Source organism: Lepisosteus platostomus, chromosome 24, assembly GCF_059453375.1.
Source record: "Lepisosteus platostomus isolate fLepPlt1 chromosome 24, fLepPlt1.hap1, whole genome shotgun sequence".
Classification (NCBI taxonomy): Eukaryota; Metazoa; Chordata; class Actinopteri; order Semionotiformes; family Lepisosteidae; genus Lepisosteus; species Lepisosteus platostomus.
Genome location: NC_142634.1, coordinates 9,206,543 through 9,234,405, shown reverse-complemented (window position 1 = coordinate 9,234,405; position 27,863 = coordinate 9,206,543). Strand labels below are relative to the sequence as shown.

The window sequence follows — 27,863 nt, the reverse complement described above, 5'->3', positions numbered from 1 at the left end:
AACCCCTTTCCCCGCTCAGCTGGAAGAGGGATTCTCTTATACTGTGTGTCCCGTTGGCCACCAGCTTTGGCTACTGCTAGCTGCAAAAAATGGTCGACCCCGGGCTACATAGAAAGATGTGAGAATGAAAACAGGGGGCAGACTGAGCCGTCCCGGGAGCTCACCCCGGTAGTAGACGTCTCTGAAGGGCGTGTTGATGAACTCCCGCAGGTTGCCCGTTTGCTCGGCGATGTCCACCAGGAAGGGAATGGTGTCGTTCTGCCCACTGTAGAGGTTGAGCAAGGCTTTGGGCAGACATGTCTTCCCCGTCGATGGTTCTGGATCAAAAGAAGATGGAGTTAAACACTCTTTCCATTTTGGAAACCAGAACAGCAATTTTTTGCTGGACATTTGTAGCTAAGATGTCACCACACAATAATTAGGACTTGGTTTTTTGCTGTCTTTAGCTTAAAAAAAGACTCGAGACTTGAAATGTCATCTGAGTCTTCTCTTAGGAATGTACTATTTGTTGTACAGCCGAGAGCTTTTTTTTCCCTCATTACTTCGGCTTCCTACTTCAAGAGTACTTTCCTAAAAACAGTTTGCTGTGATTTCTTGCACACTTTTGTTTCCTGTGATCTGCACACAGTGTCACCTCTCCCCCTCCACCTACACCCTGACTGGTATTCTTTCATTCACACTCACACTCCACAGCTACATCGGTTCATCTTGCAAACTGAGAAAGGAAATCTTGAAGGGCTGGACATTACGAGTGAATAATGACAGAACTCCAATAATGTAAAACTGAATAATGAATATAATGAAAAGCAGACACCTACTCTTCTGTTAGAAACACTAATGCTGTTTTGTCCATTTTCTCTGCTTAGATCTAGCAGTCTATGTCCTGAAATAATATGAACTTGCCAGCAACAGCTCAGGATATACACTGCTATGCAAAAGTCAAAATCATCTTAACAACAACCAGAAGTTACAATGTTTGTATATTATGAGCATCATTTACTCATAGCCCCCATTAGTGATTTCTGATATTATTATCGCTAAAAAAAACTAAGCTTGTCATTAAGCGATCTTAAATTCACCTGAAAGAGATTATATTATAACAACCAAACTACATAAGCAGCTAATATGAAATTCTGTAGCAGAAAATCCATTACATTTATCAATCGCCTCTAATTGGTGTGTTGTCAGATGTTCATTGTTAATATAAGTTATTTCTCTACACAACCTTAAAGCTAAGAGGCTACCTTTAGCGCTAAAATATACAGATCTAGCAAGAATAACTGGTGGTTCAAAAGAATCAGCAGAAGATAATGCAGAATTGCATTTCTGCATAAAGGAGGCAAACACTAAATGAGGAGAGCAGAACAATGCAACAATGACGTTTGCACAATAATGTATGTAACCTAAGTAGCTTAAGTTCTGATTCAACAATGGATAACATAATTGACCAAATAAAATAAAACAACAATCCTACTAATTGTTATATGGAATAATATTGAGGCAAAGTGCCATTTAGGTAGTTTATGGTATTAAACTCCAACCTATACAAAAATCATGCTGCTTGTTCTTTGAAATGTGACCTTATGATTTTTACATACTGTATATGCATTCGAATGTATCAGCCTTAAACTTAACCATCTCCCTCACTTTCATTCTGCCCACTGGTTGGGGTATCTGGAGCCTAACCTCTGAACTCTTCATCAGTCAGCCTCTTCTTGTTGCACTGCAGGAACTGGAGGAGTCCCTGGAGAGCGCTGGTGTCTCCCCGAGACACAGCATCGAAGAGCATGGTGCGGTTGAACACCTTCAGCACTGGAGGAGGGTCTGGGGCCGGGCCCTTCACACTGGCAGCAGCCAGCTTGCTGGGGAGACAGAGACCGGTAAGGCAACTGCAGGACGGGGTCAAAGGTGAGAGCACATGGATGGAATCTACTGATGCAAGACAGCTGTTCTGTAGCTGGTTTGGATAAAAAAAGAATCCATCTGACTTACTAACTGCATTGGAAGAGATTGAAAACTGAAGGATTTAAGAGAGAACATCCTGTCTTTAACATCAATAAAAAGTATTAAAGTAATATCTTATCATTACATGTCAAGTTCAGGTCAAATTGTATCCTGAAGTTCTGCAGTTTGTTCGATTTTATTCACTTTTTCTGAGTTTTTATCGATTCCATTTAGCTAATTATTGCCACTTTAAGTTGTCTAATTTTCGCAAATGTGATTTTTTTGCTCAGGTTAATAAGGTTTAAAACAATTCTGTAACTTAGTGTTTAGAAAAGTAGTGTTACAACTTTTCTAGCAGTCAATGGAATAAGTGAAAGCTCCGTCCTTACGTCTCATCTACACTCAATAGGCAACCCTTGTTGTGAGTGCTTACATCATCACGCCTGCCTCATTATTCATGCAGCAGTACAAGTTTCAGCAGAACAGAGAGCTCTTTTGGAATGAGAAGGAACTGCCACAGGGCAAAAAAAGCATAAACATGTATTGCTGTCTGAGTGTGTGTGCACATGCGCAAATCCATTTCTTCGTGAACCTCCGTTAAAGAATTTAGCAGGCCATTTCTCCAGATTAGCTATTATTTTTCTAGTCCTTGGAGACAGATTTAGTAGTCTTCTTTTAAATTACACCTGTACCCCCTCCTTGCCAAAACAACAACTGCTGCTGCTTCTGCCTGAAGGTTAGGTACATAGAAAGGGAACTGAATTTACTTGATTGGAGGAAGTAAAAACTGCTAATGTACTTGGAAAGTTTGGACGATTCATACGGTCAGATGGCTGAAGATTAGATACACCACTCCTTCACAGTGAAACTTCAGAGGAACATTTATTGGGTATGTCATCAGAACTGAAGTACTGGAATAGCACTGCTGCGTTTGCACTCAGAGGACCTCAGAATCAAATACTGGACTGCTGAAATTTTGTTGGATTCCTGCCATTTCCCTGCAGACACATCTGCACATCGCTAACAAAACACACCAACATGTTTGTTTCAGAATCAAATAATGTTTCCAAGATTCTCACAGCCTCGCTGACATGACACGACCCCACTGAAACCTTGCTGTACTGTAGAGTAGATGCACGTACACAAGTATGTATTTTCTATCTTTTGTTATCTTTCCAAACGTAGATTGCTCTGGAATGCTGAACACATATTAGGCCAATAAATATAAACAGAGTACCTAGGAAACAGTAAAAATGTATTCAGAATCCTACGTTTTCCTACCATAGACCTTCAGATGAGGGGTATGTTGCACTCCTACTTCAAACCAACTGTTCTTAACATATACTATTACAGTGAACTAAATGCCGTTTCTAAATGCTTGCAATTAGTTACAATTGTCTGTTTATTACACGTTAGGCATTAGATTACTCTGTTTAGTCTTAAATAGCTGCACCTTTTGTGGCTGAAAATATGTTGAAATCAATTAGGTGCGCCTCTTCGTCCAGACAGGGCATTTGCTGGCTTCCAAGTGGGCTGTGCACCGCCTTTCATTCAGATTCTAGCAGCTGAAAAGAGTCTGCTGGCACAGTTGTGAGAAAGACCGTTCAAAATCGGTTCGCCTTGAACTGAACTGAGCCCTTCAAACCCCTGAGTATCCAACATAGAGGACTCACTCTGTACAGGATACAGTACAGGAGCTCTCCGACAGCAGAGCCCGCCAGCTACAAACCACAACCAAAATATTACCTCACCGCGACAACAACATGTGCTTTGTGTGCTACGGAGGCCACAGACTGTTCAACATCAACACAGCTCTTTGTTCCGCCCTCCAGAGTACTGCGCTGTGGATGAAGTGAGTGTTAGAAAGTTCTCTCCTTTCCATTCATTTATCACCTCATAAGAGGGCCTAGATAGTGAGGATATAACGGACTGTTCAAAGAGAGAGTCCATTACGGATTATGGGGCACAGAAAACGAAACAACTTTATTCCTGATCAGCATTTTCATGTTGTACTGTGAAAAAAAGAGGAAGCAAAGTGCCAAAGGACAATGTTTAATTTATCAACCAGTAATTCAGACCCAGAATCCATTAATACATTAAGACCAACCTATCTGGGACATGACGTTTTTGTCATGTGTGGTGTTATACATTTTAGAGAAAAGTAAGCACTTAAACAATATAAAATGTTCAGAAATATGTTAAGAGAAACCTTCATTACCACTCTTCCACACGCACACTCTCCCCTTCTTTGCTGCCTTGTAAACTAGAACAACTTTTTTATTCTAAAAGTTTAATTTGACACCGTGGTCATAGAAGGTAAAATATAAGCCATACAGTAAAAACACTAACTCATTTTCATCGGATTGCATAAATTGTCCTCTCCCACACACCTTTTCACTCTTTCATATAGCAGGGCAGCACCAGGGGAATTCAAAAGGCTTTCTCATTACCAGCCTCGCCCCTTCACGGGTTCCGTCTGGTCCAGACACAAAGAGAGAGGAGAGGACAGAGCCGGAAAGGCCAATTCACCTGTTTGGGATCTTCTTCCTCCTCCGTTTCTGGTTGTTGGGCTGGTGATAGGTTCCGTAGTCGAACAGGGAATCCATGGGCGCCTTCTTGGGGGCCGGCACCACGGGCGACTCGTAGATGGAGGACTCCAGCAGGTCCATGGAGTTGGTTATGCCCTTCTTGAAGGCGCCCTGGAACTTCATGCGCAGGTTCTGCCGGCTCTCTCCGGGCCGGGGCAGCTCGGGGGCAGGGGAGCCCTCCTCCCCCTCGAAGAGGTTGGCCAGCGAGGACAGGGGGAAAGAGGAGTCGTTCTCTTGCGGGGAGTCCCCGCTGTCTCCCGAGCCGGAGCCCACCGGCCCTGAGGCATCTTCTGGCTCTGTCATGGTCGCGCGGTAGAAGCCCAAGATCTTGGCAGGGGGACCTGTACACTATCAGAGAGACTGAATTGGAGCGGATTCTCTCCCTCCTCCAACAACACCCAATAAACTCCTTTTCAATATCCCGAGATTTGTTACAAACCTTTACAATATTACTTCTACAAGCTATCTCTTCCTGCGTGTCAGTGAAGCCTTTAAATGAGTTAATTCACACACACATTACGGAGAAGAAAACACCCACAACTCCTGCCGCCACTCTCATTCCAAGCATCCGCATGCTGCCAGGAGCACAGGGCTAGGTAGCACCCTTGTGGACAGAGCTGTGGTGTGGCAGCCCACCCATTTGTGCAGCACAGGGAGACAGCCAGTCTGTAATTTGCCCGGCAAATCCTCCAGCAGCATCAAACTGTGTCATTTTCGAAAACGTCTTGCTCCTCTCAGGGCGCCTGTGTGCAGGAAATGCCAGGTGATTGTTCTGCTCTGTTGTGGGAGAGGGCGGCGTTATCCTAAATTATAGGCTTGCTGTGGGGGGAGACTTCTAGCAGGGGGACTGTCTGAAGGAGCATGCAACCTTTTCTGAAGAGGACTTTTAAAATGCAGCGGAAGAGAAAGAATTTGTATTAAATACCATTAACCTTTTGTTTCACTTGAAAAAGAGACAAAATAGGGCACACAGGGCAACAGTGCTGTTGCAGTGGAAAAGGTCACGGCCAGGATCAGGTTGCACGCTGAGGCAAAAAAGCCTGAAAGCCTTTACCTTCCACTTAAACCGGTGGTATAAAACGGAATAACATGATGAAAATGGTTTGACATGAAGCCAAAGCCAAGCAAGGTGCCTTATTGAAGAATGTGGCACAGCCAGACCACGTCTGTTACAGCTGACTGGCGTTTGTATCACTCTCTATCTTTTCTAATTCCGCTTGCTGGAGAGGATTCCCAGTGCACCGCCTTCTTACAGGTGCTGAGACAACTGGGACACCATCAATCTGAGGGGAAGATGCTGGACTGGAAGCTGTGGTTTCTGGTTATTTTTTTCTCCCAGTCCAACTCTCCCAGAGTTGTTATAACCTCCATGATGAGTGCATCAGAAATGAACTAGGCCTTTTTATTCATAAGAAAGCCTTTTCGAAAAAGTGAAAGGTCTTCTAAAGTTCAAAGGGAAAAACAAAAATTAATTATGAGCTATTATACAAACTATTTGTGTCTCCTACATGCTTCCTCAGAGGGAGTTACAGTGACACTGAGCAGCTCCCTTTTGTCCTGCCTGATATACTGTACTGCGCCATCAGTATATCAGTTCCCTGTTTTCTACTGATAATCTCCTCTAGAAAGAGCTCTGGATCAAATCAAGAGCCAGGGAGTCAGGCTGGGATGATCAGGACCCACCTACCAACAATAATATTTGCATTGCAAGCCTTGTGGAGATAATCACAGATTTAACTTTTGATATTTGAAAACTTGAAACAACATACAGTATATAACAGGAAATGGGAGTGTTTTTTTCCGTGTAAATGTTTCCTAGAAGTGTCTCTACATTTTTGTTCGAATGGGACATCTGGATACCTTTTAAAAAATTAACTTGTAACAATGTCTGCTCAACCTAAACAATCAGACTTAAAACATCACATTAAATCACTCCAGAAATTCTTCCATCATACAGTATACGTCCCACCGCTAGCAAATATAGAACTTGTGTCCTCAACAATGACAATTTAATTTCTTTTGCATCAGACTTAAAAATCCAATGGGAAGTGCACTTCACTTGGTTTCTCAGCGATACGTAATGAGTGTGTACAGAGCATTTCAGCGTTTCTGTGATTCAAGCGCAGATTGAGTGCATGCTGCCACTGTCACCATGGCAACTCAGCCCTACTCACACCCTGAGGAAGAGGTGGCTCACATTTTACCCTGGCTCTGACTGTCTATCACCCCTTCAGCCCTCAAGCCCGTAGATACTGAACCGGGTCTCTCTTTCCTTCAGAAAGGCTACGGACTTCTATGTATTAAGTGTCTTTGTTGAACACACACACAAAAAAAAAACACCACTAAACTTATTTAACTGGAGTTGCTCCAGTTGAGGCCCCTGAACTAACATCATTATTTGACCTAGACCTCTGACAACATTCTGTACCAATTACCAAAGAGGGCTAAGTAAAACACTGTGATGTAGGCGTATCCATATCGAATCCACTATCATTGCTGCCCATTGTTCTCCAAAAGCTTGTCTCTTCCTCTGCATATACAGTACATTTAACAGTGCTTAGCTGTTTATTTTTTAATTCCGAAAACCTTTAGCTCTTATTTTATTGGATTTTAGGTACTTTAAATTGTTTCCAAAGAGACCTTTGCTCCAGAATTTTTAAATTACTCACCAGAATAACCTTTATTATTATTATTATTATTTGCCTGAAGGATAAGCTTAATCTGAGTCACAAATCACGAGCGAAGTTTTACATTAAATGAAAGCACAAAGCAAACAACAGTGAGTTGTACTACATATGAGTACGATGTAATGAACTAAATTAATACAATTACGATAGAGTCAGAACAGTCATTTTGGAGGAACAATGTAACTGCTTTGCAAAGACGAAAAAAAAGAAACACAGCGAGTGCAGATACAGAGAAGTAATGTAGACGTGCTGTTGCACTGCTTTGCCTTGAGAGGAATCAATAGATACTGATTCCCGATTCAATAGACACTGATAGGATCATGGCAACTGGCAGTGTATTACCTCATCGTTAACATGAAGAACCCTGGATTTCACCATGTACATTAGGAAGAAATGTGTAGAAAAAGTATTTCCAGTACAATATTATTCTTTAAGAACCAAAGTAAACCCCTAAGTAATGTCTTTGCATCAGAGAAAAACTGCACAAAAGCCAACACTGTCCATGGTAATTTGTAAAAAAGAAATCATTAATAGGACCATAGACAGCAGCTTCACTGTTTCTATATTCAATTTAAAAAAGATTATTTTTTTAAGATTTGTATTAGGTCAGTTAGATTGTGCAGAAACCTAAAAGAAACAAAAACAAATGATGAGGAAAGGGCTGCTTCCTTTTTGAATTTTAGCCCACAATCTTACATTCTTTGTGACTAACTTCTGTATTTAAAGGGACATTAATGTTAAAATCTAAAATGACATCAATCCAATACCACTGCTTTATCATTTATACCAATGAAACATATAATTAGATGTAAGAACAGTATATATAAAAAAATGTTTTAACGTTTTAAAAAATACATTGTGCTTACTATGTCTCTCCTAAAAACTGATCTTTCAATAAATTAAATAAATACAATTCTACCATATACTCCTATAATTCTTCTCCTACTCAGAAAAACATTTGTTTTCCAAAAGTGACAATTTAGGTAAAATAAAATAAAAAACTGCACAGCCAGCTCACTTTAGGGACTGTTGTGTACCACCTTTAAATCTATTTTTTAAACTTAGTAAAATAAGTTTAATTTTATGTGCTCTATGCATTATTCTCCAAGACGTGGAATGGAGAAAAGCTAAAGTAGTTAAAGACATAAATGGGTGTAAATATGTTGCAGTAACCTAACTAGAACAGTTTATGTTTCTCTAATATTTTCATGGATAAACCATTTTCTACCCGTTTCTCACATTGGTACCACACTGAGCTTGTACACTGACATGACGTCTTCATTCATGTCGTATCCTAAAACTCCAGTCAAGATTTTTTAAGAGATTTAACTGAGGACTGTTTCTACCACTTAATATTTTTTCTAAAAAGCGCTTCACTAGGAATAACAGTGCCCAAGATTCAAGCATACTTAAAGCTTGTAGTGTTTTAGTCAATACAATTTGGCTTAACCTGCTCGGCTAAGGGCTAACCTCCTGCCCACAGGATGAGCTGGCATCTGGAGTAAGAGTGACCGAGGCGGTGTGGTGGCTCTCTGGCTAAGGATCTGCGCCTGTGGCTGGAAGGTTGCCGGTTCGTATCCTGCTGGACGGCAGAGGAATCCTACTCCATTGAGCCCCTGAGCAAGGCCTTTAACCCCAACTGCTCCAGGGCCGCCGTATAAATGGCTGAACCTGCGCTCTGACCCCCAGCTTCTCTCTGTGTCTGTGTGTCTCATGGAGAGCAAGCTGGGGTATGCAAAAAGACAAATTTCTAATGCAAGAAATTGTATATGGCCAATAAAGTGATCTTATCTAATCTTAGGGAGAGCTGCACAGGTGGGGATGGGGTGGAGGTGGAATGAAAAAAGACGTATTTGAGGGAGAGAAGGGGATTGCCAATTATGAATAGTAGTAGTTTTAGGTGAGAAAATGTCATCGAGACCGATTACAAATTACTGATGGCTGAGGCTGATGGAACGTGGCTGTTCCCGAACTTTCGTTCTAAACTCCTCTTATGCTAAGAAACATAAACTTAAACATACAGTAAATGGTTCTAAACTTGTCTATTGCTTGGTTTTCTTACTGAGAAACAACATGAGTTTAAACCGTGCACGGCAGTTATTTCTCTAGCAGTAGAAGGGACAGAAGGGACTCCATTAGAAAAGTGTTTTAGAAAAATCACTAAATTAGTGTGCAGTACTCTGTGGCCAGAAGCATTCAGCATGTAGCCTGCATTTTGCTGTTTTTTTCTGGAGGGCCAGTGGTTTGGGCAGCTTCATTTAACCAGAGAGCACTGAAGTGGGAAACAGTGCTGCCATCAGCACAGGTAACTAGCCAGGGGAACAGAAGAACTCATCTGGATGCCGTGTCTATGGAATCTGCATACTCTGCTAGGCACTGGACACAGGGGGAAAGGAAAAAAAAGCATCATTTGTTAAGCTATCAAAACAACAGCTGTGTGAATCCTCCCACAGGTATCACACATACAGCATTTTGATTAAGCAGAGCTGTGTTCATATCTACATTTAGTGACATAAGACCACCTTGTGAATGCCCACACTATTTTGCAACTAAGATGAGATCACTTTATCGGCCATTTACAATTTCTTGTATTTGGAATTTGTCTTTTCACACACAGACAGCTGCCGGCTGTGGGATACAAACCTGCAACCTTCCAGCCACAGGCGCAGATCCTTAGCCACAGAGCCACTGCACCGCCCCTGAAACTGAAAGACCACTGAGAAGGGGTACTAAAAGGTTTTGATAGAGTGAGTCGCCATTTTTACAGCTGGAAAGTCACTGCTCTCCTCTCCTGTGCAGGAACATCACTCCCATCCTCAATTATCTGAGTGATTTACTTGACCACAGTTTCCTAGGAGCAGACGTGTAGCTCTCTGGGGATAATATGTGCTTTGCAGATTAGAGCACTGCATCTATAATTCACCTCTGCATTTCTGTCTCAGTCCAGTCTTTAACAGGCACTGTCTAAAATCCCACTTCCCCCTGTTTCACAACACTCGCAGTAAATGAACATTTCCAAAGTTGTGCAAATGAGACCGGGTCTTTGTGGGTGAACTCTATTCCCCAAATAACAGTTCAGTCTGAACACTGCTGGAGCTGTGGTGATGTGTTTTTTTAGCAGTTCTCGGACTTGAGAGCAGAGGTATTAAAGTAACTGTGCTAAAATTCTCAAGAAAGAGATCTTGAGAGTCGCTACCATGACCAAATCAAGGAAGCGAGAGAATTCGAATACTGCAGCGGTTTCTTGGCGGTTTGTGTTTTGCAAGGCAGACTGAGACTGGAGTGGGGGGCAAAAAACAGATATGAAGGGATGACAGATTATTAAACCACCAGCAAGGCAGAGTTTTTTAATTCATGTTGGATGAAGAACATAAGGAGGTTTACGAATGACAGGCTGTTCGACACAGCACTAGTTTTAGTGTGTTTTCAGTATGTAGAACAGTGGAGAGTACAGGTTTGAAAAACATTGTAATTAACTGATTTTTTTTCTGAAGGCACATTCCCTTCCTTCCAGTCTTGAGACTTAATTGTTTTTTTTTATGCAATGTGCATCATTCAGCACAGCATCTATTCGTGCCTCATCTTTAGACCTGGAGCCCTCCTAGTCAGAAATCCAGTTTCATTTACTTTACTGTATTATTGCATCTTTTTTTATTGCTTTTATGAAACTTTGATCCTCTTAGTTGGAAACTGAATACCAGGCAGTGAGTACTTACAGACCACATCTCCATGACTTGAGACCTCTTAAAACGTACTAACACACTAGGTTTTCCACATCCCAGTGACAGACCAGAGTTAACAAATATCGTTCAGTGAAGGTTTAAGATGAGTCTAAACAATACAGTTTCCATTAAGTGACCTCATTGAACCCTCTTCCCGAGCTTTTGTGTTGTTCAGAATTTAGGGAGATCTATTTACCTGGTGGATTGTTCCCTTGAGGACTTGAAGAACCACCAACGCAACAGAGACAAAGCCCAACACTCAGTTTTCAAAAAGCTAGTTAATATACATCTCGATTCGGGAAAGCGCAGCAACTCCGTTCGGTCTGTCCGAGAAACATTCATTCATGACAACACAGACGAATCAACAGACATCAAGGGCATGGTCTGGAAGGTGAGGTGGGTGAGGTGGTCTAGGTCTATTGCGTGTAAAACTGGTCTATGATAACAGTCAAGAGAAATGCAGCCTTACACACACGGAACAAGCACCAAACGCAATCCCAAGAGTTGCGGAGTTGATTAGACGGGGGAGAATCGGCACAGTACAGGTACAGGGCATTTTGCCATTCACTGCTGAAGATAAAATGTCGCATGCAAGACAAGCTCATATCCAAAACCCTTTTAAATTCGTCCGAAATTCACACCTTTAGGTTACAGTATGACTTTCCCCAAAGCAAAAACTAGAATAAAACGAGGAAGAGACCAACGGATTATTACTAAGAATGTCTCACTGAAAAGCTAAGAACGTTCTCCTTACTATAGCCACGTAATAAATCATAGAGCCTCACCTGATTGCCGTGAATGAATCCTTTATACTGTAACGGGTGGTTACAAGATAACTCTTCTTTTCAAACGTTTACACTTTAGTTGAAACTGAGAAAACTATCTGTTCTATAAGGTGCGCTAGAATCCGACTTTTAAAAATTAGTTGTTCCAAAGGTAGACTGTTCCCTCTATATTCCGAAACTTCACTTTTTTTCTCTCTCTCGGTGACGATTGAGCTACCCACCCCTTCAGTCCCTCCCGGTTTCCTGAGGCTCTCGCCGAGTCTCCATGAATGAACAGCAGGCATCTGTGTCCGCCTGCATATTTCACGCTTAAAGTTACAATGTACCCCAACATTAAAAAAAAAACAAACGAACGAGAAGCCTGACGTTTAATTTGCCAGAAAAGCGGCAGCGACAGTTTAAAGCTGTTTATGTCCTAAACGTTCCTAGTTTTAACATTTTAAAGACAATGTATTAACGAATCGTGTAAAGATTTTATGAGAACGATATTGTGTGTATGAAAACGTATTGGAAAATATTAAGCAACATAATCGGAGTGTTAGAAATATTTTAAAATGTGTTCCTGGCTCCGTGGTATCAAGATTTTTTTTTTTATTTGCGGAGTCTCGCAAGTGTCAGATTGCTTGAACACATTTGAAGTGTAAATATGTTCAAGTTCACGTGATTTATGAAACCGCTATTTAAAAAAAAAATCTAACCAACGGGCTTACGCAGATCATATAATACATGGCTCATCAAAAATAACACTTTGCAAAAATGCTATTGCAATACAGTACAACATTAACCTGTGTGGGTGAAATGAAAACTGCAGAACCATACCACTAATAATTTTCATTTTAGAGTTTTTTTCAAAGCATGGGACCTTATCTCAACTATGTGACATTCAATACATTCGGGATTTGCCCAAGCACTGTATTTCCTTTAACTTAAACATCGGTGTCAGACGTTTTTTCAGCATCTGGCTTCCCAATCCATAAAGACGCAGAATCATCCTGCGAGTGTCACCCTCTGCGTTTTCCTGTGAGCTGAAGGCTCCCTCTAGTGGCTGTATGTCAGTAATGCCCGAAACATTTGCTCTTTAAAATCTATTTTAAATTACGCAAAAGGAAACTCTCTTACCTGTGACAGGTCGCTCGATTCAAATTTACCATGATTGTACGTGCTACTCTGTACTACATAGGGCGCAGAGGAAACTACATACCGAGAAAATCGAGCAAGAGACTTGATTTAGAAAACGCAGGCAGGGAAAAGCGAACTTTTGTCGGTGAGCGCCAGAAGGATCCTGCAGATCCCACAGGTGTCTTTGAATTAACAACAGGTTCGGATCTTTCTTTACGATCAGGACCTGAAACCAAACTTTTAGTTCAATTAATAATGATCAGAGGTGAAATAAAACCCAGCAAGTAGGATGACCGGACCAGGACGGCCTTTCCCTGAGATCACTGGATGGTCATTCCAGTGTGCTCTGACTGCGCTTCTAGGAGGACCGTGGGCGTTTGCAAATTACAACTCAGCTGTCTTAATGAGGTAAATGAACTTATTCACCGGCTTAAGTGGACTACTTTATGAACTTCTCCCAGGTAGGTTTTCAGGCGCTGTTCTTTTTAAGGGAAACAGAAAACCTATAAACATTCCAGGACCGAAGCACAGAGCGACGTTATAATCCAACTGAAGACTTGCGAGGAGGGGACTGCGCCAGCATGTGTAGGCTACACAGGAAAAGGTAAAGGCTGAAAACTGTTCAGCATGGAATTAATCTTTAATTGTCCCGTTATAATATAATGTCACATGCCATCTGCCTGGATTAATCCAGACCTATATATTTGATGCGACAAAATGGCACGACGTTTTTGCCATATTCAATATTTATTTTGCACGGTGGTTATTTTTTGTTACACGGCATTCTCCCATATATACAGTATATAGTGGTTCATTTTTATATATTACATCTGCTTGTACCTTATTTACAACTATAAAGATGCACTGCAATATTATTTAATTTGAGGTTATCTCAATTCAATACACGGAATACGTCAAGAAAAAATAAATACATGTTAGACCATGCTTAATTTATTATGTTAAAACTGAAACTCGAACATCTCAAAAGTAGAATAAAAATGCAACACCATTTTAATAGTTTACCGATTCATTTTATTTTCAAAAAATATTAGAATGTCAGACTGGAATACCAATATACTGTACTTGTGATTTTCTGTTTAGTCACATCCACCTCTGTAAGAATGTCAAGCACTCATACATCTGTAATAAAACCAGAAACGTTTAATTATGTACTACATCTAGACATCTTAACTGGTTTTGCAAGACTCAACAGAAATACAGTTTATCAATTTATCAAGACGTGTAGACCATCTCTCCAATTTCAAACATAACCACTTCTGTTAAATAAAAATATATACAGCAAATTTAATGGTCTTCTTTAGTGCAATTAGGTGGTCAAGAGCAAACAATGTGGTCTGTTACTGTTACACACCCATTCTATGCTAATGTACCTGCTTGTACAGGTGTGCTGGTGATGAGCAGACTCATCTCAATAGCTACAACATTAAAAAATAAAAGGCTTGTAGGACATAAAAAAGAAAAACATATGTGCATGTAACTGAAACACTTCATTCCAAGTATTGCTTTTAAATCCCCTGCAGGCATCCGTGAAATGACTAAGACAGATGGAAAGATAATGAAAAGAAAACAATACAGCCACTTGCCTCACAACCACAATCCTATTTCCAGTGTTGTCCAAAGGTAAAAACAAATATTATTCCTGTTCCAGGGTTAAAGTACTTTATATGTATATATTTAAATCTCATTGTTGTGCTTCCTCTAATGTGCAATCTCCTTCTTGACCAAGGGTCTTGGAAAAAGGGCTTCTGTAAAATAGAGCCAAGTCTAGAAAAGCAGGGTGAAAAAAATTGGGAGCACGCAGACAAAGTGCTAGTTTATCTACCCTGTAAACCCAGCCGGTCCAGCTTTGTGGCTCCCCATCAGAAACTCTTCTTTCTAGAGCTGTTCGTTGAACACAAAATGATCTTGGCAGAAACTGATCCAAAGCTGTGTGAATAAATACAACTATGTAACAGGTAACAGAAAGGAAAAAGCAGCATGTGCCCAAAGCTCACTGGGTTAATTAAATGCTACGATACAACTTGTATTCATTTAGTAAAAGGGTAAGGAAAAGGGTTCTTATTATTAAACAGAAAATTTAATTTTTACTGTCTTTTCACCCGTCCCATATTTGGATGTAAGGTTGGACTATGCAACATCAGCCACCTCATTAAGGCATTTATGGTAAGTGTGCTTTTGCCTTAAACTTTATACATATTCTCATGGTAATTCTGTGATCCATGCACAGGAGATGGGGACATAGAGCACAAAACTTGACATAGAAAAAACAAACTGAAGAGATCCTAATAATGCACCATGGTATTAAAGCTTCTTCTGTGGTATGAGCAGTGAAGGACACGTTCTGAGTTCTGAGTCACTTTGATATATGTAGAAAAAGGCGCTTCCAGACTTAATTGCAATTCAATAAAAACTGACAAGCTCTGAGCAGGGCATTAGATAAAGCCTGTGGAGTTTGCCATTTTAAAAATTATTCTTAACCTATATGAAATTAAAGTCTCACAAGATGCTGGAAGAGATTACAGTACTAGTTAAGGTTTACAAACCATATGATTAAGTGTGAGAGAGAAATACCCCAAGAATGTATTGCCAACAATGCAATTTTTAGAAATGAAAAGTATTTAAACCCTCCAGCCTGAAAGAATCAAACAGGTCCTGAACTGATGACCTTTCCGTTACTTTGTTCAACAGCATTTCCCCTTTTCCCATCCAAAAATCCCCTCTTTCCTTACACTTCCATGCATCTGTAGTTTCAGATCCATGCATATCACATCCCACAGGTCCAGCAGATCACAAACAAAAAAAAAAGTTTTTCCAGCTCATTTCCTCTCACTGACCCCTTGTGTTTCATTTTTGGGAATGTCTTTCCAAGGTGAAAGAGTAAGTCACAGACTTTCTTGTACTCCACTTTGAAACTTCATTTGCTATTCCTCTGAGCTCAGTGCATGAACCATTACATTCATGATGAAAGCTCTTGGCCAGATGAGGTGGAAGCTATGGAAGAGCAAAGACAGGTCTGTAAATATTTCATTCAGCTCCCATAAGAATGTTCACAAAAGGCTCAGGGCCATTTGGCTTTTAGTATCTAACTGATCCAGGCAGCTCATTCAGTGTTTTCTTGAAAGAAGCCCGGGTATCAACTTCTCTACATGGCTGGGTGCTGGAGCCCTGCTTATTCCATACTTCAACAACTCTCTGTTTAAAGAAGCAGCTCCTGTTTTTAGCAGGAAAACCCACAAACCCTTTGAAACGACACGTGTGTAATGGTAATATATGCATTACTGGCAAAACATCCAGGGTTTCAACTACTGCAATGTGCATATGCAACAACAACCTCAAGATACTTGGAAGCAATGGGTCTGGGTTTCAGATTTCAGTGCAGCCTGTGGTTAAGGCCAGATGTTGCATGATTTCGGCCAAGGCCAGATGTTGCATGATTTCGGCATTTTCTTTCTACCCACACTCATCATTTTCCAATTTTCTGTGGAGACAGTAAATCCCTGGATAGGCTTGTCAACCTAAGGTCACGTCATCTCTTCAATCTCCACCATCAATTACCATGCTACAAACTAGTTTAACCATGTTTGCATTACTTCCTACTGCAAGGGAAATTACTGTATTAAGACTTCCCTGGCTAGGAATTCCAAAAGCTTACATGACTATGGAAGGCTGATGATGTTAATTTCAGAGAGTTCCGAACAGGCACTGAAGACAGTCTTAATAAGCATCGTTAGACTGTGTAATGCTTAAGGCGATCAAACGCCTCAGTGGTACATTTTAAAACAACTGTACGGTGTTATCTATGTGATCAAACAGAACCAGCTAAAAAGTGCATTTATTACATTCACATTTCAGTATTATCCCTGCTAGACAAGTTAAAACGTAAGGCACACCATACTGCATTAGTTACAACACCATCTTCCCTCCCACACAATTGCCTGATTGACCTAGGGCTGCCTATTATGAGCCTTCGAGGTGCAGAATGCATAAAAGAGGTGAGCTGAGAGGTGTGAAGGCACCAGAGTAAATGACAGTGAGCCTCTCAAGTCCACAGGTGAAATCAGCGCGTCTTCAGATGCTCCCCGCCAATGTGGTAGAGAAGGAGGGAGGACCAGGTCTCTGAGCCCAAGAGGTGACCCTGATGCTCTTGAAAATGGAGGCAAGATGTACAGGAGTAAAGGGACGGGTGTGTGTGTGTTTCAGTCTGGCAAGGGTGAGGTCAGACCGTGTAGTCCAGCTCGGCGTTCATTTTGCTATACATCTCGTAAATGGCATCCACTGTAGCCGTGAAATTCACAAGGAACTGGCGGATCTTCTCCAGACACTCCTCCTCCTTGACATCGCGACCTTTCGACAGGGCCTTCAGGAAGTCAGACTTGTAGGGAGCAGCGTACACAGCTGCCTGCAATGAAAGATCCACGATCCCAGTCATCCACATTCTTTCTGCAGCTCTTCATCTTTTATCCCACATCATGACCAATAAGGACAGGACTGCCAACAACACACCAGTGTGACGCAACAATGATAATAACAATGACCAACTGCACTGTGTTTCTTTCTAAAGCAGGAAGCTCAAACCCAGTTCCCTGGAAGGTCTGGTATCTTCTGCATTTTGTTCCAACCTCATCAATCAACTAACCAATTAACCTAATTATTTTCTAAATACCACATGTACAGTATAGGATTTTATAGAAGTTTATCGGAGCTGATTACACAAATCTGTCACTTCATTAAAGGTACAGTGCCCTGTAAATCACCTAAGAGCTTGCTGAGCAGCTCATGAAGTAACTAGACCAATAATGCACTGAGAAAGTGGGCTCTGCAGGGATTGAGTGCAAGACCCCTGTCCTAAGCCTTATGGTCTATAATCCAGCTACAAATTAAATAACTTAAAAGAAACAACCATCCCATTTTTTCATCTCATAGTAAAAAGCAACTACATTATGTATTTGGTAACTGTGGTGTCCTCACCCCTCACCCCCCCACAACCCTCCAAACGTGCGGCGCTCACCTTGAACAGCTTCTGAACCAGCCAGCCATGGTATCTTTTCAGAGCCATCTCGTAGGCTTTGGTGGCGTTGACCCGGATGAGATTGGGGTTGGTGTCGTCCCTCTCTCCATCTGCAATGCTCTGCAGCAGGACCTGAATGAACTTGAGAGCCCTGGAGGAGAACAGAACCTCAGTACTGTCATAGTACCTAAAGGCAAGGCGTGAGAGCCTCTTCCATCAGTCGCTTCAAATCTCACCTTTTCAGCCACATGAGAGCTAGAGTAGCGCCAACTTTAGGCCACTCTGCTCCATGCATCTCCTTTTCAGCCTCCAGGATGTGCTGCAGGGTCTTGAACCTGGTGGGGTTTGTATCGTACACTGCCTTGATTTTCTAAAAACAAACGGGCAAGAATGAAACTGCAATTTCTTCTCAGCCAGGGCGTTCCGGTTCTGGAAGGAGCGAGTACTTACTGTTATGTTTCCACTAACGTCAGCTTTGATTGGTGAAAATACTGTAGAGCCCAGGCAGTCTGAAGAGAAAAGAGAAGCACAAACACAGTTTTAGATAGGAAAGAAACTAAAATGAAAGGGTGCAGCAGATAAGAAGGAATACAGAATGTTCAGTCTTTTTTTGATGTACAAACAAGAAAGAAATGAAATATGTATTCTTAAAAAATAACGCTTTCTCTCTAAGGTGCATGAAACTGCTGCATGTGAAGAATTTAAGTGAACATTATTTTTAGATCAGAAATAAAAAAGTTGAAGTTTCATGAAGGTAGTATTTGAATAAAAAAGAACAGATTAAATTTTAGAAGTACAGACAAGGGCACAAGGTGTCACTACTCAATGGCTGCCGGAGGGGAATTGTCTTCACCTTCTGACTCTTTACAATCGTCCCTATTCCGCTCATCAATAATTCAACCCTGAGGAAAGCCTGACAGGTTTGTCAGGGTCATGCTGCCTCATGTATTTTTCAGGGCCAATTTTGGGGCACACTTGTGCAATCTGGCCCATTTACAAAATCCCCTGTGCCACATTTTAAGGCACTGGGCCACATCATTACTTCTCTTCAGTGCAGGGTACAGCCATCCTCTTTTCTTCTAAGTTGTCTTTTAATGAACTGCAGGAGCTTTCTCCATTAATGGGTCATTATTAAATCGTACTGTAATTCTTCAATCAGAATGCAAGACAATCCAGTACCAGGAGGGAAGCTTCCTAAGAAAACAACATTCATTTCCAATTTGCATCCATTCTCTGCAAACTCAGAATGCAAAACCCCTCCTTTTCACTTTTCAATGACCCCAGCAAGAATACCAAGAAATAATCCATCTGAGCTGGATGTGTTGAAGGTTACATCCTGTTTGTAACCTATCTTAAATTCTTATTGGATAGCTTGCTAGTTTTAACTTTTAAAATACAAACGATCGCACTAATCAAGAAATTGTTTTGCAGCAGTGTGGAGCCACATGGCTCCTGACTGGCAGGTTGCAGGTTCAGATCCCTTCGTAGTGCTCAGATCACCCAAATGCCCTCGAGCAAGCAACTTCACACAGATTTTTTCAGTGAACTGACCCGTTGTGTATAAGCTGTGGCTCTTCATTTGATGGAGACTGATCTGGAATTTTGTGTCTGTTTAGAGTAAGAAATGCATGTTTCTTTGGAAAAAAGCTTCATCGAGATCAATGGATAGTGTGATTAATATTGTTCTTTTTAAAAGAAATCCAGGTTAAGGTGTTACGATAGCTGTAATCTCTAGCTGGTTGTGCTCACTCCAGCTGTACAGTATGAATGTCCAGCTGTACACTGAGGCAGGGGGCGTGAATTCTGCCAGGGCACTACTTCTGCACAGTGCTACAGCTCCCTGACTGCGGCCTGCTGTGTATTGTTATCCACACACAGGGCATCTCCAGTTACAGAAAGTTCCGATCCCCCACCCCCACCCGCTGGAACCAAACAGTGATTTTTCCTGAATGATCTTATTATCTCAACTCCCTTTTTTCTGTTCTCTTCATACATAATAAGGCCTTTTTCCCCCCCGAGAGCTTTCGTAACTGCATTGTGTTCTCTCATCAGGCTCTGGTGCTGAAACATCACACTGCCGAGCCTGGGGGTGTCAAACCCATGGCTGGGAGTTGCAGACTGTGGTGGAGTATTTTCGATGCAAAGGAACATAATCGTGCTTTGCCACGACAGAACTGGTTGCCCAGAAGCATAATCGATTAATTATTGTGCCTGGATTGAACGCAATGCCTTTATTGAGAAATGGAGACAATATTACCTTTTGCAGCCCTTTAAAATAAGAGTTTTGTTTTTAATAAATTAAATAATCATTAAAATATTTTTAATAACTATTAAACATTTTCCCAACTTTTTACACAAATATTCATATACACTCAAACGTTTAGGAATTCAGGAATATTGAAGCATATATAAAAGATATGTTTAAGTTTTGTGTAACAGTTGAACAGCAGGCAAATCTATAACTCTGGCAGATAGTTCATTTTGCCCAGACTATATGGGAACCCAGCAGTATCTTGCCTTGTTTCCCCCCAGAATAGCCATCATGGGCTCAGTCTTCTGGGCTCTCTGAGCAACAGAGCAGTTTTCATGTTTACAATTAGTATTGTGAGGATCGCAGTGTTGATTAAGATGTTAGATTTGAGCAAGGCATTTTGTTTCTTAAATTTGGAAACATTTCATATAAAAACAACTATATATATATACTGTATGTATTTTACTCACAGTCTCTCTCTCTCTGCTCTCCAATTGTCACTTGCAAAATTTCTAATCATTGCTTTTGTTTTTTAAAACTGTAGATCTCCAATCATCAAATACTGTACAAACAATGGAACACACCACAAACACCACAATTTCCAGGCCTACAATATTCTAAAATTCATAGGGTATGTGTTGTTTTTCTAAGATAAACGCCATACTTTAGATGAGGCCTATTCGATTTAACCTGATGGTGTTTATTGGTTAAAACCGAAAACAAGAAGCCCTAATTATTAATTAGTGGGATGGCAGACAGCACAGAGTGGCATGGTTGCACAATGGCTAGCACTGCCACCTCACAGCACTGGTGCCCGGGTTCAAATCCACACCTGGAGTGCTGTCTGTGTGGAGTTAATTCTTTAGGTGTTCATGTGGGTTTCCTCCTCCAGTCCAAAGACATGCTGGTTGGTTGACTGGCTCCTGGGAAAATGGGCCCTGTGTGTGAGTCTGTGCAAACTTTTAACTTGTGCTTTACTGGAATGAACATTAATATTCAAATCCCTATATTCTAAGAAGCATTCATATATAGATCATTATATATGTATCATATCTTTTTGTCCTAGAAACCCCAAAGTTATTGAATGTGTTTTTGAGGATTATGTGTTGAGGATCAGTAAACGTTACAATACGAGAGGACAGAAACCAAAGAACCGAAAGCAAGCACACTGAAACTATACACAGCGCTTGAACACTCTGGGTGTTTCAGATGGCAGGTTCAATAGAAAAGGTTTGATAGGAGTATATTAATGCAATAAAGCACAACACAAAGAATGCCCTGGTTCTGTGCTGCCAGTGAATGGGTACAGCAACTCAACACCACACTAATCAATTTGCTAACAGTAAGTCGAGGGCAGGGGATTAAATTATGTATGCAAGAGGTCTGCTGCTGCTTGGTACAGAAATATGATACAAAAAGATTATCTCTCATGAAACATAACTGCTTCAGCTAAACACAACTGTGATAATAGATCACATATCAGGAGTGGAAAGTTCTATATGTCCAAACTGAAAAGAGATGAGATCTGATTCTTTTTATTATTATTATTATTATTATTATTATTATTATTATTATTATTATTATTATTATTCAGGGTCACTTACATTATACATTAAAACTGCATTATGCATAACTTCAAGGAACAACCACACAGACCTAAAGCATAAATAAATTGACCATACGAGCTTAGATTCACGTTTAATAACCTATGTTGTCAAAGTGGTCAAACTACAGATTTAATTTAACTACACATTTAATTAAGATTGGATGGCAGGGGAAATCGCTTAATGCTTCCAGACACTAAGTTGCTCTACAACTTAGTGTCTCAAAGACAGAGCACAGTAAATATTCAAGAACAAGGTAATAGACCATCACAGTTTCATCCAACACAATAACGGTTAAATTATGACAGGAAAGCCGAGGAATTAAAACCCTTCAGCCTTAATTGAACTTCACAAATACTAGACGTACTTTAGGAGAAACAGCCTGCTTTCATATATATATATAGAACAATGAACCAACGGTTTCATTTCTTCATTTCAGTTGACTTCTTTTCCTATCTGCCTTTAAGGCTTGTGAACCGAGCGAGTGTAGCCTAATGTAAAACCCTGCATGTGAAGTAGCCTAACGAGCAAAGCGCACGTGACCTGGAGAATTTTTGTGTTCAGGTTTTTGTACTGATAATTTCCGTCAGGGTTTCAGAGCAGAAATTAATGGGAATACAGGAAAAGAAAGTGAATTCCCGGTTGCGCTACATTTCAATGCCCATTTCCACTACCTTACCACAATGGAGTTCTTTATTGTCAACAATCAGGCCCTGCCTTTCCAAGACAGATTAAAAGAGATTAACTCTGGCATTTCCAAATATAACACATCTGTAACAGGAGTTTTCTTAATACAAGCGTGTGATTCGCACACATACTGTACCCCCTGCACAGGCATATTGCGGTTAGAGGCAATCGGGGAAGACTGTAAATGGCCAGTGCCTTTAAACACAGTCCTTATGCATTATGCATTGTTCCCAAGATGTGGAATCAGTAAATCCCATCTAACTCCTGCCTCCTCTCCCTTCCCTATACACCCCCAAATCTGTGCAACACCCAACACAACTAATCCACCCAAGAAACGTGTGGAGCACCCACCAACTGCAATTCACTATTTGGGATATTGCATCAATAAATATGCTCATCAATTCAGTGTATTATATAAATATTATAAATACATTAAGCCACTATGCCCTACAGCACCTAACAAACTGTATTGATTTTTCATCCGGGGTGTTTAATAAATATTTATACTTGCCACACTAGCGAATTACTAAGTCTGAAGTGGTGCTAAATTTCAGGACTGAGAATGCAGTTTTGTGAGAATCCTACTCTGCCCCACAATTAACCGAAACACTGAAAAGCCTCCAGGCAGCGGCTCAGTGCTGTAGTCTGCACAGAAACCCACTCCTCCCGAATCTCGCTCTTGTGGGACTAGAAACCGGTTATGTTAACTAGGCTAAGAATTTGGGGCGGAGTGTGGCTCAGGATCTGCTCCTGTGACTGGAAGGTTGCCGGTTCAAATCCCGCGGCCGGCAGAGGAATCCTACTCCGTTGGGCCCCTGAGCAAGGCCCTTAACCCTAACTGCTCCAGGGGCGCCGTACAATGGCAGACCCTGCGCTCTGACCCCCAGCTTCTCTCCCTGTCTGTGTGTCTGTGTCTCCATGGAGAAAAGCTGGGGTATGCGAAAAGACAAATTCCTAATGCAAGAAAGTGTACAGGGCTAATAAAGAAATAAAGAATAAAGATAAAGAAAGATAAACAAGCAACCTTTACTGAACAAAAGAAGAGCATTTCCAAACCACAGCAGTAGAAAAGGAGGGATTCAGACCCCATGTAGACAACACATTCCACAACTCCAGTTTAAAAACTGTGCAACCTCTCCTCCCTTATTCACGCCTGCGCTGCTACTGCCCATAGAGCAGGACAGAAAACAAGGTTTCTCCTATCCATCCCTCACCATTCTCCTTTCACATTGTCATGCTACACGGTTCACCTTTATGAGGAATTCACCAATCTCAACAAAGTGGTTCCCAATCCTGATAGTCCCAATCCCAATCCTGATCCTGGTGACCCCCACCCCTGCTGGACCATCCCACCTTCATTAGATAAAGGAACAAGTGAAGGTTTATTCCATGCTGAAAAGAAAAGACACAATGTTTCGGCCCGAAGGAGCTCCCCAGCCGAAACGATGTGTCTATTCTTTTCCTCTCAGCATGGAATAAACCCATCCTTGTTCCATTGCAGCCTACACATGCTGACGCAGCCACCTACTTGAACGTCTTCATTAGATTATTGAATTCTTAGTTGGTCTAAGAAGCTGCTTCGTTGAAATATTTGCCTTTTGTTTCTAGTCACAGGTTTGGGGTTTTTATTTCACTTACAGAATACCATGGTTAAAGGTCCAGCATGTTTAAGAGCTGGGAACAAACAGTTCAAATTAATCTGCTTAAGAAGGGCACATCCATTCCAGGCAAAAATGGCCTCTGGATGCCTAAAAGGTTAAGGCATGTTAAAGGCGATGTCTCACAGTATAAAGCTGCTATAGGGAATCTGTGGCTCAGGGGAAATGTTGTGATTGGCTTCGAATAGGTTTGCAATGTCACTGCCCCTCATTGAGAGCCGAATAATCATTTCAACCTTCACATTTCAGTGGTTACCACTGAGGAAAGGCTGTGTGGAAGTACAGAATGGATATGTGTGACTGTGTTGTGAATCAGAATGAGGACAGACGTTTATTTTCGAATTTTACCTCCTCGGGATGTCTCCAATTGAAACGTCTAGTTGTAACGTCAGGTTGAAGCAGTGCCTGATTTTGTATTCTCACTAAGATCAGGGTGATGCTCAGAGAAACAAAAGTCCATATTAGAAGCTGTTAAGAGGATTGTAGAAAGAGCGTTCTAGGACAGCATCCTTGAACAATCTTTGTAATATGAACAGCATGTGGGAAAAAAGCAGATTAATCTGCTTTAGAGGTTATGTAAAAGAACTGTCCCTACCACCCAGTAAAAGCCACTCACTGTAGGAGTTAGGTCAGGAAACCTGAAGCATTTGCCTTCCTTTTTACAGCAGATTGTATGTCAAAATCTGCCGAAATTTCTGTAAGGTTTGTATACAATATTTTCAAGCTTAAAGCCAATACATTGGTGGTATGTTTGACCTTGATGGAAATCTGTCTGCGTTGTGAAATCTGTCTGGTTATTTAAAGTGGCACCGGGCACCAGGTAGAGATTAAACTACCGCTGTTGGTTTCAGATGCACACATACACTCAGCAGGAGATAAGTCACTGAGAAAGTGTTTTGGAAAAGCACTGGAGTCTTTGGGACATGAGATATTCTATGTACAGTAGTATATAATGCAGCATCAATGCTTAATAGGAGTCAGTCTCCAATTTCCATTCCTTTGTTCTGTTTCGTCTAATGAGAGTATGCTGTAAAGACAATACGCCCCTCACCATTTTATGTATATTGGGGACCCACACACACAAAGAAAACAATGCAATCAGACACTAAAATATCCATTACCAACCTTGAAAGACCAGTCTTCAAATGGTAACAAAATTAAACAAAGGACAGTTAAACAGGTAAAACAAAGCATACATCAGATAACTGAGGTACGCCCCTCCTTACAGACCCATCTCCCGTCAGGGAGACCCCTGTGCTACAATCACAATGCCCGTGTCTGCTCATCACTGCAGAACATAACAGGAAATCAGGCAATGATGGGTTTTATACACTCCAAGAGTATACTACATTCACATTCCAGTTGATTAGAGCTGCCTAGTCATTAAAAATGGAAAGTGCTGCTCTGTGCCTTTTACTATATTGTGGCCTTAAAATAAAATCTGTTCTCCATTTAAAGTAAGGCATAGGTGTGTTTAATATGTTGCAAATATCAGAACCTGCAGTCACTTACCCCAGAGTCAATGACTTCCCTAACCCCCCCAGGTCTATACAGAACTTAAGTCTTTAAACTGTATTTTATAGATGAAGTGTAGATAAGTGTAGCTATCAAAACAGAATGAGTGTCTATCCAACAACGAGCAGGATAAAACGATTTTGTTATTTTTTTATACACAACATGAGAAGGGACTTTTGAGCTACCCACATTACAGAATGTGTTCCTTTATAAAGCAGTCGTTAGTCTGTTGAATAACAGTAATTAAACGAGTACTTGTTCATTCTGGGTCAACCCATCGTAGTGAAGCGTGGGATTACTATCAGGCTGTAAATATAGATTAGACAAGCAGTGCGCTTCTCACGTTTAAAGGCAGCATCTTATGTTTACAGCCCGGGATCCAGATACCACCAGGCTCAGGCTATCAGGTTTTTCATTTGGATGTTGAAGCCGGAGAAAGTGAAGAAGATTAAGCAAAGATAAGCGGCGGTTCTATGTTATCGAGACCCTGTAATCTGTTCAATTTCTCTTAAATAAATGTAGGTTTAAATTTCCTCTGCAGCTCTAGGTAGTAACACCGTTCGTGCAGTTGATTTAAAATGCCATTGGAATTGTTATCAATTAATAGGAAATACGAATTAATCGAATAATTAATTAGTTACTAACTGCTGATTATTTGGCATTAACAACAATATATTCCAATCAGCCAAAACGATAAATATACCTCAAGCAATGTCTGTTACGATTGTACTGTATTCAAAGACGAAACGATGTTGCGGTGTAGTGCAGTTCTGCACGTTTTCAGCGGAGTTTCATTTATTGCAATTCTGGTAATCACTGCGTACAGGGCAAGCAGCACTCTGAAACCTCTTTTTGTTTCTTAACACATGCAGAGCACAAATCTCAAACACGGAACATCACCGAATCTTACAGTAACCTTCGCCTCCGACCGAGGCAAAGTTAGACTTAACTTCACGGAGCAGCTGAATGAAAAGATTTAACTTCCGATCGTTTAAAAAATGCTACTATTACGCACTGATATAATAGACCACAACGTAGCGATAAAACTCCTTGTTTACATGACCGTGGTCAGATTAGGTCTTATAAAGAAGCTGGATCATTAAAACAAATTTCCAAAGTGCATGCATAAAGTGAAGAGACTTCAAGGTGATTTAAAAAATAGATAATACGACTTCACGCGATTTAGATCCTTATGTGGAAACACAAAGATAACACTGCAACACTCCCCGAGATCGCTTTGTTTACAGAAAGGAATGGCATCCGTTGCTAAAAAGGTGATGTGTCCTCCCTGCCCAGGTGAATTTAAAGAAACTTACCGAAGAAAGACGGAAGGTACGACACCGACTCCAAAAACGATCTGGTATCCACTTGCTTATCGGCTGGAAGCTGTTTAAACTGATGCTCCGTTAGAAGAGCCATGGTGTGCGACTGTCACGGCAAAACCGTAATTTAAAACTCGTCAATCGAGGGGGAAATAAAGCTTCAAAAACAGAAACCCGGAACTGTCAGAGAGAGCGCTTGTGTGGAGGAGTAGAGGAGCGACTGAACTGACAGCTCGGGGGGCCGCACAGCGAGCGAGTGGCTCCAGCTGGATTTTCGGATTAGCCTATCAGGTGCAAGGTGGGCGGGACAACACCAGCCAATACCGAACAGAAACTCCCAGAGCCGTGCGGCACAGACCTACCTGGAACCTACTGTACCTACAGTACTCGTTGAACTGTGGTCCTTGAGTTTAAACATGGTTCCAAAAAGGAAAACAAAAATTGAGACAGTACAGGGCTCACATCAGGCATGTTGTATCATATTGAATGTCCGGAGGATTTGATTCGTGTGAAGAAAAGGTTTTTACAAGTGTAGATGTACATAATCTCCCCTTTCGCTTTATGGTTTTAGATGAGAGATTTCTATCTAAACGTTTCCTCTGTAAAAGACAAAGAAAGAAACAAATAGATAAGCGAGTAAATAAATTATAAAACGATATATTTTTTTGTTTGCTACATGGTCAAAACGTTGAATTATAAAAATGCCAAAAATAATTAAGCAGCTCTTCAAAAATATGTCGTGATGATTCAATATCTGATAAATCAATCACTATATATATATGTTTAATAATGGGTACTTTTCAAGTCTTATTTGCATTATTTGTATTATTTGCATTGAAGATATATGCGACACTTAAATGTACTAAAGCAGAACATTGCAAGGGATCAATAATTCAGAGGACCCAACTCCTCACATTCTAAACTTGTGAAAGGGCTTTTCTTTTAATTTATT

General features: G+C 40.9%; 2 protein-coding genes across 4 annotated transcripts in view; both read right to left on the bottom strand.

The window, feature by feature from the left end:
* The window catches only part of trpv4 (transient receptor potential cation channel, subfamily V, member 4), a 29,730-nt gene extending 17,773 nt beyond the window's left edge, over positions 1 to 11,957 (bottom strand). For 2 of the 3 annotated variants that reach the window (XM_088618525.1, XM_088618527.1), the window contains exons 1-4: positions 11,727 to 11,957; positions 4,474 to 4,880; positions 1,687 to 1,862; positions 165 to 317 (exon numbers count right to left, since the gene is read on the bottom strand). In XM_088618525.1, coding sequence (XP_088474651.1) covers positions 165 to 317; positions 1,687 to 1,862; positions 4,474 to 4,835 — 691 coding nt within the window. In that variant the 5' untranslated portion in view covers positions 4,836 to 4,880; positions 11,727 to 11,957. The remainder of the gene's footprint in view (positions 1 to 164; positions 318 to 1,686; positions 1,863 to 4,473; positions 4,881 to 11,726) is intronic. The other variant, XM_088618526.1, reaches the window with a different exon arrangement.
* Positions 11,958 to 13,986: 2,029 nt separating this feature from the next.
* On the bottom strand, positions 13,987 to 27,164 carry gltpa (glycolipid transfer protein a). The gene is made up of 5 exons (XM_088618120.1): positions 26,906 to 27,164; positions 18,325 to 18,383; positions 18,111 to 18,244; positions 17,875 to 18,025; positions 13,987 to 17,265 (listed from the first exon to the last, which is right to left on the bottom strand). Exons 1-5 carry the CDS (start codon positions 27,006 to 27,008, stop codon positions 17,083 to 17,085), a joined length of 630 nt encoding a protein of 209 aa, XP_088474246.1. The 5' UTR covers positions 27,009 to 27,164; the 3' UTR covers positions 13,987 to 17,082.
* Between the last annotated feature and the right edge of the window lie 699 nt (positions 27,165 to 27,863).

What these genes read in the sequence shown, in the direction of transcription:
- gltpa (XM_088618120.1), bottom strand. Translation starts at nt 27,008, where the DNA reads ATGGCTCTTCTAACGGAGCATCAGTTTAAACAGCTTCCAGCCGATAAG. An exon ending in ACGTTAGTGGAAACATAACA is followed by an intron (nt 18,245 to 18,324) that starts GTAAGTACTCGC and finishes GTTTGTTTTTAG; the next exon opens with AAAATCAAGGCAGTGTACGA. An exon ending in TGGTTCAGAAGCTGTTCAAG is followed by an intron (nt 17,266 to 17,874) that starts GTGAGCGCCGCA and finishes CTTTCATTGCAG; the next exon opens with GCAGCTGTGTACGCTGCTCC.